General features: G+C 48.1%; 1 protein-coding gene across 1 annotated transcript; it reads right to left on the bottom strand.

The window, feature by feature from the left end:
- Nucleotides 1-11,511: 11,511 nt before the first annotated feature.
- RING1 (ring finger protein 1) lies at nt 11,512-15,447 on the bottom strand. The gene is made up of 7 exons (XM_029943913.1): nt 15,293-15,447; nt 15,037-15,173; nt 14,117-14,277; nt 13,800-14,015; nt 12,689-13,078; nt 12,232-12,505; nt 11,512-11,928 (listed from the first exon to the last, which is right to left on the bottom strand). Exons 2-7 carry the CDS (start codon nt 15,112-15,114, stop codon nt 11,827-11,829), a joined length of 1,221 nt encoding a protein of 406 aa, XP_029799773.1. The 5' UTR covers nt 15,115-15,173; nt 15,293-15,447; the 3' UTR covers nt 11,512-11,826.
- Nucleotides 15,448-15,626: the final 179 nt, after the last annotated feature.

Genomic DNA, 15,626 nt, shown 5'->3' with positions numbered 1-15,626 from the left:
CAAACTTGCTTCTTCTCTAGAATTCCTGGTTTCAGTAGACAGAATCACCAACCACACAGTTGTCCAAGCCAGGAACCTGGAAGGATCCCAGGTCACACTCTTTCTCGCCTCCCCCACCCCACCCCCATTCTAATAAGCAAGTCTTAGCGATTTTACTGTCTAGCTCATCACCCTAGCATTATGTTACCAGTCCTGCTGCCACTGCCTGCCTACCTACCCCTGGCCTTTCCCCTGCTCCCGGCACCGTGTGCCCACCCTCTTCACAGGGAAGCCCAAGCACTCCCTGGGCTTTGTGTTCTCTGCTCAGGGCCTCCCCTGGTCATTCTTGACCTACTCTCCCAGTCTTGCTTCTTTGCAGCCCCTTAACTCTTGGCCCTAGGGCTCCAACCTAAATCTCATCTCTGGACTTTTGGATTCCAGGGTCTGACTCAGTTTCCCCTGATGGACTGTGACTCTAGTGCTCTATGTGCTTCGGACACAGTCTTCATCTTAGTTCTGCCCCTGAACCCATCTCCCAATCTTAGTCACCTGGCTAGCGCAGGCGGTCTGTGCTGGTCCCCACAAGGAGGGAATACAGCCCTGCTCCGGTGTCCCTGCCCAGGCCTTTGAAGATGCCTCCTTACTGGTCCTCTGATCTCTAGTTTGCCGTTCCCTCTTTGGCCCAAGCTCCTCCCAGCTTCCGAAGTGATGACCAGAACCTCTCACTGTCCTACTCAGTTCCTTAGTGGCTGCTCCTCCGCTTCAGGTAAAGTACTCCCGATGTTCACTTCGCACACTAGGCCCTTCAGGATCGGACTCCTCTGTGAAGCGTAGTCTCCTCACAATATGGTGGAAAGAGTACAGAGTGGCTTTAAACCTCAGCTCTGCCATCTCTCGGCTCTGTGATCTTTGGCAAGTTATGCTGGACGGCAAATTTCTCCTGTATAAAATGAGTCAGAATGTTGTAAAGGTTCATGTTTATATGATTTTGTGAATCATCTGTCACTGTGCCGGGCACGTAGTAGGTGCTCAAGAAATGTGAGAGATTGTTCTCTCCCTTCCCTTCCACCTTTGTGCTTCAGTCAGCAACACTGACTTGGGGATTCTTAATTATGCCCTACTTCTCCTTGTCCATGCATGCTTTTACCTCTATCTGGAAAGTTTACTACTTACTGTCCACTCCCCCTCCACAAAAAAAAGCCAATACATGCCTTTTTTCAAGAATGAACTGAAATCTCAAATACCATCTTTGACTCTTCTAGGTAGAGTGAGACCTCTTTTTTCTTTTTCCCTTATTATTTTTTACTTTTAAAAATGTTAGTTACTTATTTTTGAGAGAGAGTGTGTGGGAAGGGTAAAGAGAGAGAGACAGGGTGGGGGGGGGGGACTCCCAAGCAGGCTCTGCACCATCAGCGCAGAGCCCGATGTGGGGCTCGAACTCACAAACCATGAGATCATGACCTGAGTGGAAACCAAAAGTCAAATGCTCAACAGACTGTCACCCAAGCTCCCTGAGACCTCTTTTTTTCTAACACTGCCTGTTTGGATTCTCTATTGCTGTCCCGCAAGCCGCCGCAATATTTGGCATATTAGCAGAAATGTATTGTATGTCACAATTCTGCAGGTTGACTGGGCAGTTCTGCCTCAGTGTTGGCTGGGGTAGTGGGGTGGCTGATGTCCCAAAACAGCCTCCATCATTTGGCAAACAGTTGACACTGGCTGCCAGCTGGAGCGCAGCCACTGCTGGCATTTGTGGGCCTCGGTTCTGCTCCATGGGGGTGTGTCGGTGGCTGCTTGGGCTTCCTCACCACATGGTGGCTGAGGCCCAAGGAGGCATGCTCCAAGGGGCAAAAGTGGAAGTTGCAGATCTCATAAGGCCAGACCTCAAAAGTGACACATTCATTCCCGCTATTGGCCAAAACAGGTCACAGGGATTCAAGGGAAGGGGAGACAGACTATATATACATCTTAATGGGAGGAGTCACAAAGAATCTGCTGCCATCTTAAACCCCCCACACTCCTGTGGCACTCTGTCACTCACCTTTATTGTAGCTCTAATTACACTGTACTTTTAAGACCCACTCATGCATCTGTCTCCGTGCCAGCCTCTGTCTCACAGCTCAGAAACTGACAACCCACTCAAGTGTTTCACTTGGTTCACAATGTGCTTTTATAATTCTTTTGAATTAATTATAACACTTAAAATTGAGAAATTTTACAGAAACATTGGGATTTATAGTTTTTCATGAAAAAAAAAAAACGCTTTAAATGTGGCAATGCTGGCTCTGAATTCCTTCCTGGAACCACCTGACCAGGAGCTGGTGCCTCCGCAGACAACCTTACCCTGGCACTTGGCACATTACCTGCTTGGCCTTCACAAAACTGTGAGTTTGCATCCCCTAATTTACCTCCTTCAAGGCAGCATTTGGGTCATCTCAGATACTGGGCACTTTCATTGCCAGGGGAGGTTCTTATGAGATTTTAAAACTTGACATTAAAAAAGAAATTATATACAGCTGGAGGTGATACTTAAGAGCACTCATATCATCGTCATCAACAAGAACAAACTTCTAGAGTAGTTACTCCAAGTTAGGGAACGTTCCAAGCACTTGCCAAAACTTATTTAACACTCTCGGCAATGCCAGGAGACAGCACTTCTAAATGTGCATCTTATAGATGAGGAAACTGAGGCACATAGCAATGAAGCAGCTGCCTAAGACGAGCAGGTGTAAACAGGAGTGAGACTTCGTATGCAGGAGACACAGACAGGTGGGGGCGCTGGATCTCCACCTACATAACCATCAGCATTGGAGTCTTGCAAAGAGATGAACAACTAACTTTTGGGAGCCTGGCTGGCTTGGTCACTTGCATCTTTCGATCTCAGGGTCATGAGTTCAAGCCCCATGTTGGGTATATCGATTACTTAAACAAACAAACAACTTTCATTTAGCATTTTTATTAACTCATTTAATTATTACAACAACCCAATGCATCAAATCTTCACTTTGGCATCACCTCTTTTGCTTCACATCTTTTTTGTTTAAATAGTAAAGAGCATTACAGTTACAGCTAAAGCCTCTCCCATTCCTTTCCTTTTCTTGGTGGTAATTTATTCTATTGGAATTATTCTCATGCCCATTTTGTACTTTTAGCAGATATGTTTCTTTTCCTAAAGGTGTGTCATGGTTTTGTGTATTTAAAAACCTACATAAAAAAATCTTAAAAAAACCTACATAAGTATCATACAACATCCATTTTACAACTTTCCTTTGCTCATTATATTGGGGAATATAGCTATAATTCATATTTTAACTACTGTGTAGTAGTCTATTATAATAAACTATATTTATCTACTCCCTTACTTTAAGGACAGTTAAGTTCTTACACTTTTTCTTGACAATCAAATCATATTGCATATTCTTGTCCCCTTCTGCACATGAAAAATGTTTTTCTGAAGAACACATCTCAAAGCAAGCTTGCCCGGGTATTAGGGTATGTGTCTTTTCAGCATTAAGTATGTCGATTCTTGAACTACATGGGTTTTAACTGTGTGGGTCCACTTACATGAAGATTTTTTACATTACACTACTATACATGTATTTTATATCCCTTGTGAATTTCTTAACAACATTTTCTTTTCTTTGGCTCACTTTATTGTAGGAATACAGTATATAATACATATAATATACAAAATATGTGTTGACTGTTTTATTGGTAAGACTTCAGGTCAACAGTAGGCTACTATTAGTAGTAGTTAAATTTTTGGGATTCAAAAGTTATATGTGGGGCACCTGGGTGGCTCAGTTAGTTGGGCATCCGACTTCAGCTCAGGTCATGATCTCAGCTCTCTGGGTTTGGGCTCCGTATCGGGCTCTGTGCTGACAGCTCAGACCCTGGAGCCTGCTTTGGATTCTGTGTCTCCCTCTCTCTCTGTTCCTCCTCCATTCATGCTCTGTCTCTGTCTCTCAAAAATAAACAAAAAATTAAAAAAAATTAAAAACAATAAAAGTTATATGTAGATTTTCCACTGCGCAGTAGATCAGCAACCCTAACCCCACATTGTTCAAAGGTCAACTGTACTGCCAAATTTCTCTTCAAATTAGTCATAGCTGTTTACACTTCAGGCCAAAATGTGGGAGTTCCTATGGTTCCACATTTTTGTCAGTCCTTGGCGCTATCAGAGTTATTTTAATTTTGCTGAGTTAGCCTGTGTAAAATAGCATCTCATGGTTTTGTTTTGCATTTGTTCATTACTAATGAAGCTGAGCATCTTTTCAGATATTTATTGGATGACTTGCCTATTCATAGGTTTTCTTCTGCTTGTCCTTTTCTTACTGATCTGCAAGAGTTCTTTATAAATCCTGGGTACCAAACCTTCATTGATCATACAGGTTTAAATATTCCCCAAGTCTATGGCCTGTATTTTTTATTTTGTTGTGATGTCTCTTATTTTATAGAAGTTTAAAAAAATTAAAGATAATGTCATATGCGTCTATATTCCCTTTTATTGTTTGTGCTTTTTGTATCTTGTTTAAGAAATCCTTCCCTATTCTGATATCATCAGTATATTGCCTTACAGGTTTTTTTTGAACAGTTTAAAATTTTGTTTTTCATATATTTAAGCCACCTGAAATTTTATTTTGGGGTATGTTGTAATGTAGGGACCTATTTTTTCTATGTGGATAGCCAATTAACCCAAGACAATTTGACAGTCCATACTTTTCCACTGATCATATGTCACTTTTGTCATATGCCAAGTTCTCATGTCTTTGAAGGTCTGATTCCAAGAAGTTCTGCTCTGTGACAGTGGACTATTTGCCCATGTGCCGGGACTACACCGCCTTAGTCCCTCTGGCTTTACAGTAAAGCTGTGATATATGATAAGGCGAGCACCCTGGTATTCTAACACTTAAAACTTGTATTGGATTTTCCTGGCCATTTACTTCTTTATAAAAATGTTAAGAACAATTTGTCAAGTTCCATAAAATATGTTGCTGGGGTTTTGATTTGAATTGTAGTGAAATTTGTAGATTTGAGAAAAGTTGCCAACTTTATATTGAATTTTCCTCTTCTTGAGCATGGAATATCTCACCATCATTTTTGGTCTTCTTTTCAAAATGTTCTCCAATCAGGCTTTATCATTTTCTCCATACGAATCATGTTATATTTATTTCAAAGTACTCTGTAGTCTTTGTTGTTATTACAAATGACATTTTCTTTCTTTTTTTAAAAAAGTTAATTTATTTTGAGAGAAGTTGCCAGTGCTGAGCAGGGGAGGGGCAGAGAGAGAGAGAGAGGGAGAGAGAGAGAGAATTCCGAGCAGGCTCCCACTGCCAACGTGGAGCCCAACACGTGGCTCGAACTCATGAAATCATAACCTGAGCCAAAACCAAGACCCAGACATTTAACCAGATGAACCACCCAGGTGTTCCCAAATGGCATTTTTTAAACTATAAAATCTTCTTTTTGTTGATTGCTCTGATATAGACATATTGATACTTGCATATTAATTTTGTCCCCAGAAAGGGCTGTATTAGTTCTTTTTCTTTTTTCTTTTCTCTTTTTGTTTTTTCCCTTCTCAGGAAGGGCTGTATTAGTTCTAATTATTTGCGGGTTTTCATAAATTTTCTTTGTCACTAATCAATTATCTATATATAGCAATGGTTTTATTTCTCTGTTTTCTTATTGTGCGAGGTCAGAACCCCTAGAACAAGTTGAATAGAAACAGTAAAAAGTAGTATCTTTGTCTTGACCCTGGAAGTTATTTTCTCATCTTAGTTGACTAGATTTTTTAAAAATAATGAATTAGTGTTAAACTTTATCCATTGTGTTCTCTGTACCTATTGGGGCAATCATTTTTTCCTATTTATTTATTTATTAAAGTTTATTTATTTATTTTGGGAGAGACAGAGAGAGTAAGAGCTGGGGATGGGCAGAGAAAGAGGGAGAATCCAGGCAGGCTCCTCACCGTCAGCGCAAAGCCCTTGCAGGGTTCAAACTCACAAAACTGTGAGATCATGCCCTGAGCTGAAATTGAGAGTTGGATGCTTAACCGATTCTTGAGCCACCCGGGCGCCCCCATTTTTTTCCTTTTACCACATACAATTGTACATTTCTTTCTTCCTTTCTTCCTTTCTTTCTTCCTTTCTTCCTTTCTTTCTTCCTTTCTTTCTTTCTTTCTTTCTTTCTTTCTTTCTTTCTTTCTTTCTTTCTTTCTCTCTCTCTCTCTCTCTCTCTCTTTCTTTCTTTCTTTCTTTCTTTTCTTTTCTTTTCTTTTCTTTTTTCCTCTCCTCTCCTCTCCTCTCCTCTCCTTTCTTTTCTTTTCTTTTCTAGATTTTTAAAGTACACCATCCCTGTGTTCCTGCAACAAACCCTTCTCTGTCATCACACTTACACACACACACACACACACACACACACACACACACACACACAGACTTGTACAGATTCTGCCAGATTCAGTTTGCTAATATTTTATTTAGAATTTTAGTCTTCTAAGTGTGATTGTTCCTCTTTTTCCATCATCTGGGATAGTTTGTATAAATAAATAAACAACAAATGGTTTGTAAGAGTTGGCAAAATAGGGATGCCTGGCTAGCTCAGTCTGTAGAGCTTGTGATTCAAGATCGATCATGAGTTCAAGCCACACATTAGGAGTAGAGTTTACATTTAAAAAAAAAGGTTGGGGTGCCTTCAGCTCAGGACATGATCTCACGGTTCATGGGTTCAAGCCGTGTTGGGTTCTGTGCTGACAGCTCAGAGCCTGGAGCCTGCTTTGGATTCTGTGTCTTCCTCCTCTCTCTCTGCCCCTCCCCTGCGCACTCACTCTCACTCTCTCTCAAAAATAAATAAAGTTAAAAAAAAAGAGTTGGCAGAATAATACATCTGTAAAATGTGTGTGTTTTAACTTCTCATCCAGCTTATTAGAATTTATAGATCTGGTCAGTTTTTCTATTCTTCCTGAGTCAACTTTGGCCACTTTTCATCTAATTTCCCCACCTCTTCAGGACCAAGACTTCCTCTCCCATCCTTGGATGGTTGGTAAAACATTTCTCTGTTAATAGAACCAATTCTCGGGGCGCCTGGGTGGCTCAGTCAGTTAAGCGTCTGGCTTCGGCTCAGGTCATGACCTCATGGTTCGTGGGTTCAAGCCCCGCATCAGGCTCTGTGCTGACAGCTCAGAGCCTGGAGCCTGCTTCCGATTCTGTATCTCTGTCTCTCTCTGACTCTCCCCTGTTCTCACTGTCTCTGTCTCTCAAAAATAAATTAAAAAACATAAAAAAAAAATAGAACCAATTCTCTCCCAGTCACCTTCTAGCAATCATTGCCATGGTCAGCTTATCCTCTAGCTTTCTGTTTTCTCTTTGTTTCTAGCACTTGGGATTTTATTTTTCTTTTGAAAACTCAGTCATGTTTACTCCCCCCCCCCATATTTTATCCAGTATTTCTAAGTGATGGTACATTTAGATTTTCTAATTCCTCCATCTTGCTTCATTCTGAAGTTGTTCCCATTTTATAGATAAGAAAGCTTGGGTTCAGTCGTTTAATAGCCTGAGAAAGGTCACACCACGAAAACTTTTAACCTAGTTATTGAACTCAGATATTACGGTTCTGAATCCTGTGCTGTTGCCACATTATTCCGTGCTGCCTTCTGAAGCCAATGAAGCAAGACCAGAAAGGGAGATCACAAAGTTAAAGGGAAAGGGTCTCAGGGCGAGATGGAGGAGGCCTGGGATGAAGCCGGGACTGTGGAGATGAATGACGCTAGGCCTTCTGGAGGAAAGAATGCTAAAAGAGCTAGCTAAAAGAGAAATGGGAAGAAGAGCCTTTCAGGCTGAGGGCCCAGCAGCCTGCACAAAGGCTCTTGGCGGGAGGAAGCAAGAAGCGGACAGGAAGTGGAGCCTTCAGACTGAGTGGAACTGTGGTGGGAGGAGTCTGGAAGGGCCCCCAGGCTCACACCGGCTTGGGCCTTAGAGGACAGGTTAAGGACTTGTGTCTTTAAGATCAATGAAAAACCATTGAATGGGTTTAAGCAGGGTGCCTGAAACAATCGGATTTGCATTTCAAAAAGGCGTGATTCAGGTATGCGGGCCTGTGTCTGGGAAGGCCTTTCCCAGCCTCTCCAGCGATTGCAGTGATTCAGAAGAGAGCCAGATGGTCCAGATGGGGGCTGGACCAGAGAGGTGGAAGGCTGGACAAGAAGGCACAGACTTGAGGGATATTATAATGGATACAACTGATCAGACTAGAGGTGGATTCAGTATGGAGATGCTCGCCAGGAACACATCTACATCAAATCCTTCAAAGGCAGAGGCCACATCATAGGATGCCTGTTTGTAATACCCAGGTGGTGGACTCAGTACATACTTCCTGAAAAGACGAAACTGACTAGCAGTCCAACTGATCCTTTTAACTCGAAAAGTTCTTTCCTTCCTTCTTTCATGTGTCAATAATCAGCCTCTCTGACATATCATGGGGTGAAATCTGCCAAACTCTAAAGGGTATACTTCAGGAGGAGTTAACAGGAGAGCTAAGGTCTACCTCACCCTTTAACGTGAATGGTAACAACAAACTTACTGCAAGTGTTGCCCAAGGGAGCAACTCCCCCAACAGAAAACCTTCTGTAAGGGTGAATGACAGGGGTGCCTGGGTGGCTCAGTTGGTCAAGTGTCTGACCGGCTCAGGTCACATTTTTCACATTTCGTGAGTTCGAGCCCTGCATCAATAGCTCGTGCTGACAGCTCAGAGGTTGGAGCCTGCTTCAGTTTCTGTGTCTCCCTCTCTCTCTGCCCCTCCCCTGCTCACATTGCCTGCACACACACATACACAGTCTCTCTCTCTCTCTCTCTCTCTCTCTCTCTCTCAAAAGTGAATAAACATAAACAAATAATAACAGCACCCTCCTAAGTGCCAGGCTGGGGCCAGAGGCACCATCTGGAGGGGATGCTTCCCAGCATTCCCAGCACAAGAGGAGGACATTAAGCAAAACAATTTCATGTAAGAAGTACAGATAGCAGGACAGGAAGTGCTTGTGTTGGGGCTTGACAACATTGGGGGCAGGGGTGGGGGGAAGACACACACTGAAAGAGAGAGGAGTGGTCTCCTTGGGACATTTGTACCTGAAGGAGTTCTAAGTTTTTCTGCACTTAGACACAGGATCTGCTACGGTTTGGGGACTGAGAAGGCTGAGGGAGGACAAAGGTGGGAAGTGGATGCGTAACAGAGAGAGAGAGAGAGAGAGAGAGAGAGAGAGAGGGATTTCTTTCCCTCTCACCCCCGACCTCACCCTCAGCCCAAGTCTTCCTTTTTCCCTTCTCCTCGATCCTGGCTGGCCTGGTCCCACCTTGCAGTGAGGCTCTTGCTAACCACCCTACAGGCTCCCAGTGTCCCCCTGTTCCAGAAGGGTGGAGCCCCTTCTGCATGGGACACTTGCTGTTATCCTATAAGGACAAAGCTAATATCTCATGGAGCATCTTTGGCAGTAGTTCTTGGCCTTGGTGTACATCAGAATCACGTGGAAGATTTGTTAGAAAACAGCGGCCCCGCCTCCAGAGTTTTATGTGCATCCCAGCCAGGCCTCTCTGACTCCAGTAACCTTTCTTTCTCTACCTTGCCCCTTTGCACTGTTAGTTATCCTCCTGCGTGTATACACGCATGTTTCTCAACAAAACAGTCCAGTTCTTTTTTGTATACTTTGTATCCCTTGCTTTGCCTAATCTATATATGCAGGCTTAATTGAGAGACTCTGAAGGATTTGAGGGACTAACCCAGGGAAGCTAGTGGTGCAACAGAATCTGAGCTTCCCCCCATCCGGCAACACTTCCTTCTCCCAGCATTGGGGAGGGAGGACACCTGGTCAAGTAGGGTAGTTACTCTTTCCTTCCTGCGTGGGCGTGGGAGACTTACCTAGGGCAACGTTTTGCTAGGTCTCCTATCTGATGTCGCCCAAATAAACAGGCACATCTTCAAAGTTCAGTCATGGAGGCAGCGGAGAGGAGAAAAGGAGCGGGTGGGGTGGGGTGGTGTTGACTGGGGAGCCGGGGAGGGATTGGAGGGCCATAGGAGGGGAGATACAGGGCCAGGGGCCGCTGGCTGCTCCAGTGTTCAGCAAGAGTGCGGGGAACAGAGACCGAAGAGGGTGCGAGGGAATGAGCAAAGTGAGGCTGCGCTGACGCTCCTGGCAGCCCCTGAACCAGAAGAGAAGCCGGGTTCATTCCATTCGCATCAACTTCCACCTCGATATCCTTCCCAACTCCTCCGCATCAGTTTCTCTCTCTGTGAAACTTCAGGAGCAACGCCCACCTCTCCTCCCGCCCGACCGTCCCGGCAGCTCCACAGCCGCTGGATACCTGCTGTTGGAGAGGAGGGGCGCCAAGATCAAGGGTTCCGGGGAGCGGGCACAGAAAGGGGCTCCTACAAGGGTGAAGTGGGTGTTGTCTATTTCTGCAGGGCAAGAGGGCTGTGGGGGTGAGGTCTTCGAGACTAGCCAGGGCTGGAGGTGCCCCTGGGTCGGTATTGGCGGTACTAGGGACCAGGGGAGAAAACGAGAAATCCCAAGCGTGGGGTGGGCTGCCCTCGGATCTGTGGATTAGACCGAGAGGCTGACTCTTCCGCCTGCGGTGCGGAGAACTGAGCGAGCCGCAGGAATTTGGGGCGGATTGGGTGGGGGCGCGAAGGGCAACGGAAACAGGAAGTGAGGGGCAGAGAGGCTGAAGCGGGGTGGGGGGAGAAGGAGCATCAGTTCCTTCTGGAGAGGCCGGTCCTCCTCTACCCCCCGCAGTGCCCGGGACCCGGATCGCGGCCGAGCACCCCGTCCGCCCCTCCCCCCCCCACCTCCCTGGACTTGGGGCCCAGCCTGGTCGCGGAACTCGAGGCCCGGAGCCGGCCATGGCTTCACTTGACGCCCCCACCCCTCTGCTCTCGGTCGCTGTCCTGACAGGCACAGAACTACACCTCCCGCGCGGTGCTCCCTCCACTCAGCCCGCGGCTCTGGCGGGCTCCGGCTCGCGCACTCCTGGGAACTGTAGAAGGTCCCATCCGCCTTCTTTGGGGGGCGGCCGAGATGTCCAGCAGGGGGCGGGGTCCTCCAAGCACTCCCCACTTCCCTCCCTCTTGTCTTTCCAGCTCTAGAAACTAGTTTCTTGCAGTGCGGAGGAATTATCCTTCCAAACATCACGGTCCCCATTGGGAGTCTACTAACACGGCCTTACTCTCTTGAGCCACTTTTCCTGCTTTCCATTTGGCATTTAAATCCTGGGTTTCAAACTGGGCGATTCAGGTTTTAGGGGGCAAGTTTGAGAAGACTTCAGACACGGCTCACCCTGTCTCTTTCAGCTTCATGGGTCGCTTCCCACTAGTTTTGAACAGACTTGCTGATTTGGGGCCTCAGAAAAATGGGATTTACACAGTGTGATTACCTTTGACCTTTCTGCCCCGTTTCTAGGGTTGATTCCACATTATTTCCAGCTTGTCTCCCCAAATCTTTTTTCCCCCTTCTAGTACACCCCTGATAAACAGACACAGAACTTCAGGTTTCAAAGAGGAAAAGAAGCAAATTTGTTGTTTGTAGGAGGGTATGATGGGGAGGGTTCTTCACCTTCCCCAACATCTTGTAGAGATGGGAAGTTGAGGGGCAATAGAAAAGGCAGTAGATGGGGACGCATGCCCCACTCTGTACAATATAGAAGAATCTGATATAGACACTTTGTATAAAAGCCACTTGTCCTCATTTGTGTCCTCTTGCTGGCTGGCTGGGTTGGGGGGCACTGGGGAACAAAGAAGCTGGGGTGGTAGGCCAGGACACAGGGACACCCCATGGTCCCCATCGTCTGGCATCCCCTTGTGGGGTCACTTTGGATCCTTGGTGGGGGCATAGCAAAGCTCCAGTGGCCGGGACACCTTCCAGAACTTCTCATTCACCAGTTCCAGGGTCAGTGAGCCATTCAGTGTCTACAGAGCGGGTGGAAGAGAGAGGCAGCGTAAGAAATAGTTGGAGAAGGTGGTAAAGGATATGAGTGAGAGGCAGAAAGTGACCAAGGGAGGAAGAAAGAACAGGGAATAATAAGAAAGGTGGGGCGAAGCAGGGGCATATGGGGTGACAGGGGAGAAGACAGGACAGAGAAGAGAGATGGGAGATGCAGAGGGAGAGAGGAGCGTGGCCTAGTTAGGAGGTTAGAATCCACAGGTCTGTGTGGCCCCAGGCCACCCTCCCAGCCTCTCCCCTCTTACAGCCCGGCCCTCAGAGGCTCTCACCGTGAAAGCTCCGCCCCCAGGGGCGATGTAGATAGTGTACTGCTTTTCGCTGACACCTTCCAGGCTCGGCAAGGCAGGCTCCTCAGGGCCGTCACCTCCTCCGGTACCCCCACCCTCTCCACCACCCCCATCAGGTCCGCCGGCATCAGAGGCGCCCCCTCCAGGCCCTCCTGGCTCCCCGGCCTCTTGCTGCTGCCTCCGCTCAAGGGCAATACGCAGGGCCAAGTACTTGGAAAGATGGTCCACTGTAGCATTCCCAGTTGTCTTCACATACCTGAAGTGGGAAAGAAGGAAGGTTTAGCGCACAGGAAGCTTCAAATGGAAAAAGGAAGTAGGGGATTTTCCAAAAGGGCCTCAGGGTTAGGGTTTCTTTCTGGGTTTGGGTGAAGCCCCCTTCTGATGGATGTCTATGTGATCTTTGGTTTCTCAGAGGTCAGGGGAAAGATAGGGCTCTCACCTAGTCTGGCAGTATTCTCCCTTCTCCACGAGCAGCGGGTGGGGCCGGAACACGAGCTCAATTTCTCCACCTGGCTCCGGGGGACTGGGGGCCCCAGGAGGGCTTGGGGGGCCTAGGGTTCCCCCTCCCAAGGTCCCTCCCCGGTCACCAGAGTCTTCAGAACCAGCGCCCCCACCCACCCCACCAGTGCCACCTCCCCCTGTCCCTACACTGCTCCCCCCTGCACCCCCGCCACGGGGTCGCTTGGGAGCAGGGCCTGGGGCAGAGTCAGGGGCGGAGTCTGAGCTCACATCCTCTCCATCCCCCTCTCCCTCCCCAGGCTCTCCTTCCCCTCCACTCATCGTGGTGGTCTGATCTGACCCGGGCATCGGCCGCCTCACACGCTGGGCCCTGTAGAAGCAAGTGGTTGAGGTTAGAAAGCACCAAAGATAAGGGGTTTACACTTTAAACTTAAGAGAACAAGAGATCAGGGAAACCTTAATGATGACACCTAATATTTATTAAACACTGACTACACGCCAAACACACTGCTAAGTATTTTGCACTGATTGCCTCACATAGTACAAATCCTAGAAGCAGGTGATTATATTCTACTTATGGTTGAGGAAACTGAGGCTTAGAAATGTTAAATAACTTGTGTGCAATCACAGCCCATGGCCCTTCCACGTGGACTCCAAGAACAAGTAGCAAAGGTCTGTAGAAATGCAGAATTTCCGGCCCAACTCCAGACGTACTGAATTAGAATTTGCATTTTTAACAAGACCCTCGGGTAATCTGGATGCATATTAAAGACCGTGCAATGCTGGCCTAGGAGATCATTTAATTTCCCAGCAGTGTGAATCCAGAGTTTATGCTCAAAATCACTCCACTACTCTAACTTCTAGAAAGTTAGAGAGTGAGCTATTTTTTTTTCCTCTTAAGAGTAGTAGTAACTGTTGCTAGCTAAGAAGCTACAATCTACATCCCGGACTTCCAGACCTTGACAATCAGGCTGTGGTTAGCTATGAGGATGCTAAGGCTTAGAAGCTGGCAGGCAGCAATGGCGGCACAGGGAGTCTGACCCACGGATCTGTCCCACCAGCCCTTCTATCGCCTCTCTCCCGGCCCGAACCTGTGCATGGCCTGCATGCGCAGCCCCTCTTCAATGCTGGAGCTCAGTGCCTGTTGGTTGTGCAGGCGACTGAGGCGGATGAGCACCCGGTCTTGGTGGGCCTCATATTCCTCCCGGCTGGGATAGATCTTAGAGATCAGGGCATCAAAGTTGGGGTCTGGCCGCAGAGACCGCTTGGATACCAGCTTCTTGCGGCAGGTAGGGCACTCCTTGTTCCTGGGGTGGGAGAGAGGAGGCGCTCAATGGGTCAGTCGCCAGGACATTGAGGCCCCAACTCTGTACCCTTCACCCCATCTCAAACACATCCCTCCTGTTACCCGCTTCGCAGGGCCGTGACAATACAGTCGGAGCAGAATCGATGGAGGCACTCCTTGGTGGTCATTGTATTCTTCAGCATGTCCAGGCAGATGGGGCACATGAGTTCTGAATGCAGCGACCGAGGGGAAACCGCAATCTCTGTGCCATCCATGATGGCTTCCTGGAGACATCAGCGAGTGGAAAGGTGATGGTGGGTTGTGGGGGGGGGGGAAGGGGTTTTAGAAATAGTTGGTCAATGGAATGGGAATTTTGAGAAATACAGTGAAAGAGCAGAGTCTGGGTACTCCATGTTGGCCACTTGAGGAAGATGGGAATTCTGAGGGAGGGAGGAGCTAGTGACTTGGAGAGAACGGAGAACAGAAAGGTTTAGTGTCCATTAACTGAAAGTAGGAGCTTTGTAACAGGAGAATCTGAGGTTTGGTGAGAGGTCTGGGGCAAGGGTGGCACAGATGTGGAGTTTGGGGAAGATTTTTTCAATCTAATTTCTTAAAGTGTGATCTGGGTGCAACCTGTATCAGAATACCCTAGGGTGCTTGCTTAAAACAGAGATTCTGGGGCCCCATCTCACTATGGTATCACAATATTGGCAAGGCGGAGGGGGTGGTTTGTGTAGGGCGTAAAGTCTTATATGCACCGACCTATGACATTGAACTGAGGAGCACTGTAGGTCACGTCTGTTTACCGTTTTTCAAACGAGGGCAGTCATACTTGCCCTACGTCTGTGGCAATAGCTGACGTGAGAATTAAACGAGATAATTGTGAAAGTGCTTAGAAAAGATTAAGTTGATTCAAAGGTAGTGACATCCGGCAGGGTCGGCAGAATGGGGCGAAAAATGGAAAAGAGGCCGTGAGATAGGGGTCTGTGGATTGAAGGGTTTGAGGAAAGAAAGCAAGCTGTGAAGGGAAAAGTCCCTATCACCTGCGGGGTCCGGTGGAGCTCGTATAGACTCAGTTCCCACGTTTTGCTGGCATTCTGGGCATTCGCCGGCGTCGTCATGGTGACCGGGCACGGACCCCCCAACCAGGGCTCGGCGGCGGTGGCAGAGGAGAGATAGGCTGGGGAAAGGGGGAAGGGGGGAGAGGGGGAAGGGTGTTAGGGGGGCCGCCCTCGCGCAGACCCCGCCCCTCCTGTGGCTCCCCCCACAACCTCCGCCCCGCGCCGCGCTGCCCCTCACCGGGCTCCAGCCGTCCGCGCCCCCGTTGCCGCAGTGCCTCTCACTGGGCCCGGGCTCTCAGCCCCAGTTCGCTCGGTCCGCAGCCGCTGCTCAGACAGCAGCTCCCGCCGCCGCTGCCGCCATGGCCCGGGCGCTGGGGCCCTACGTCACTTCCGCTTGTCCCTCCGCTACACTCCCCCCCTCCGCCACCCCCGCCAGCCAGCGGAGACGTCACCCGCCACTCTGGGCTCGGGTGGGACGCGACGTGGGCTCCCGGGTTCCCCAGTCCTCAGGGCGTGCCCGCCTCGCGTGAGGAGCCGGCGTCCCCGGAGTCCCGCGCTACGTCGGCACCACG

Source organism: Suricata suricatta, chromosome 7 (assembly GCF_006229205.1).
Source record: "Suricata suricatta isolate VVHF042 chromosome 7, meerkat_22Aug2017_6uvM2_HiC, whole genome shotgun sequence".
NCBI classification, from domain to species: domain Eukaryota; kingdom Metazoa; phylum Chordata; class Mammalia; order Carnivora; family Herpestidae; genus Suricata; species Suricata suricatta.
This window is presented reverse-complemented; position numbering and strand designations above follow the sequence as displayed.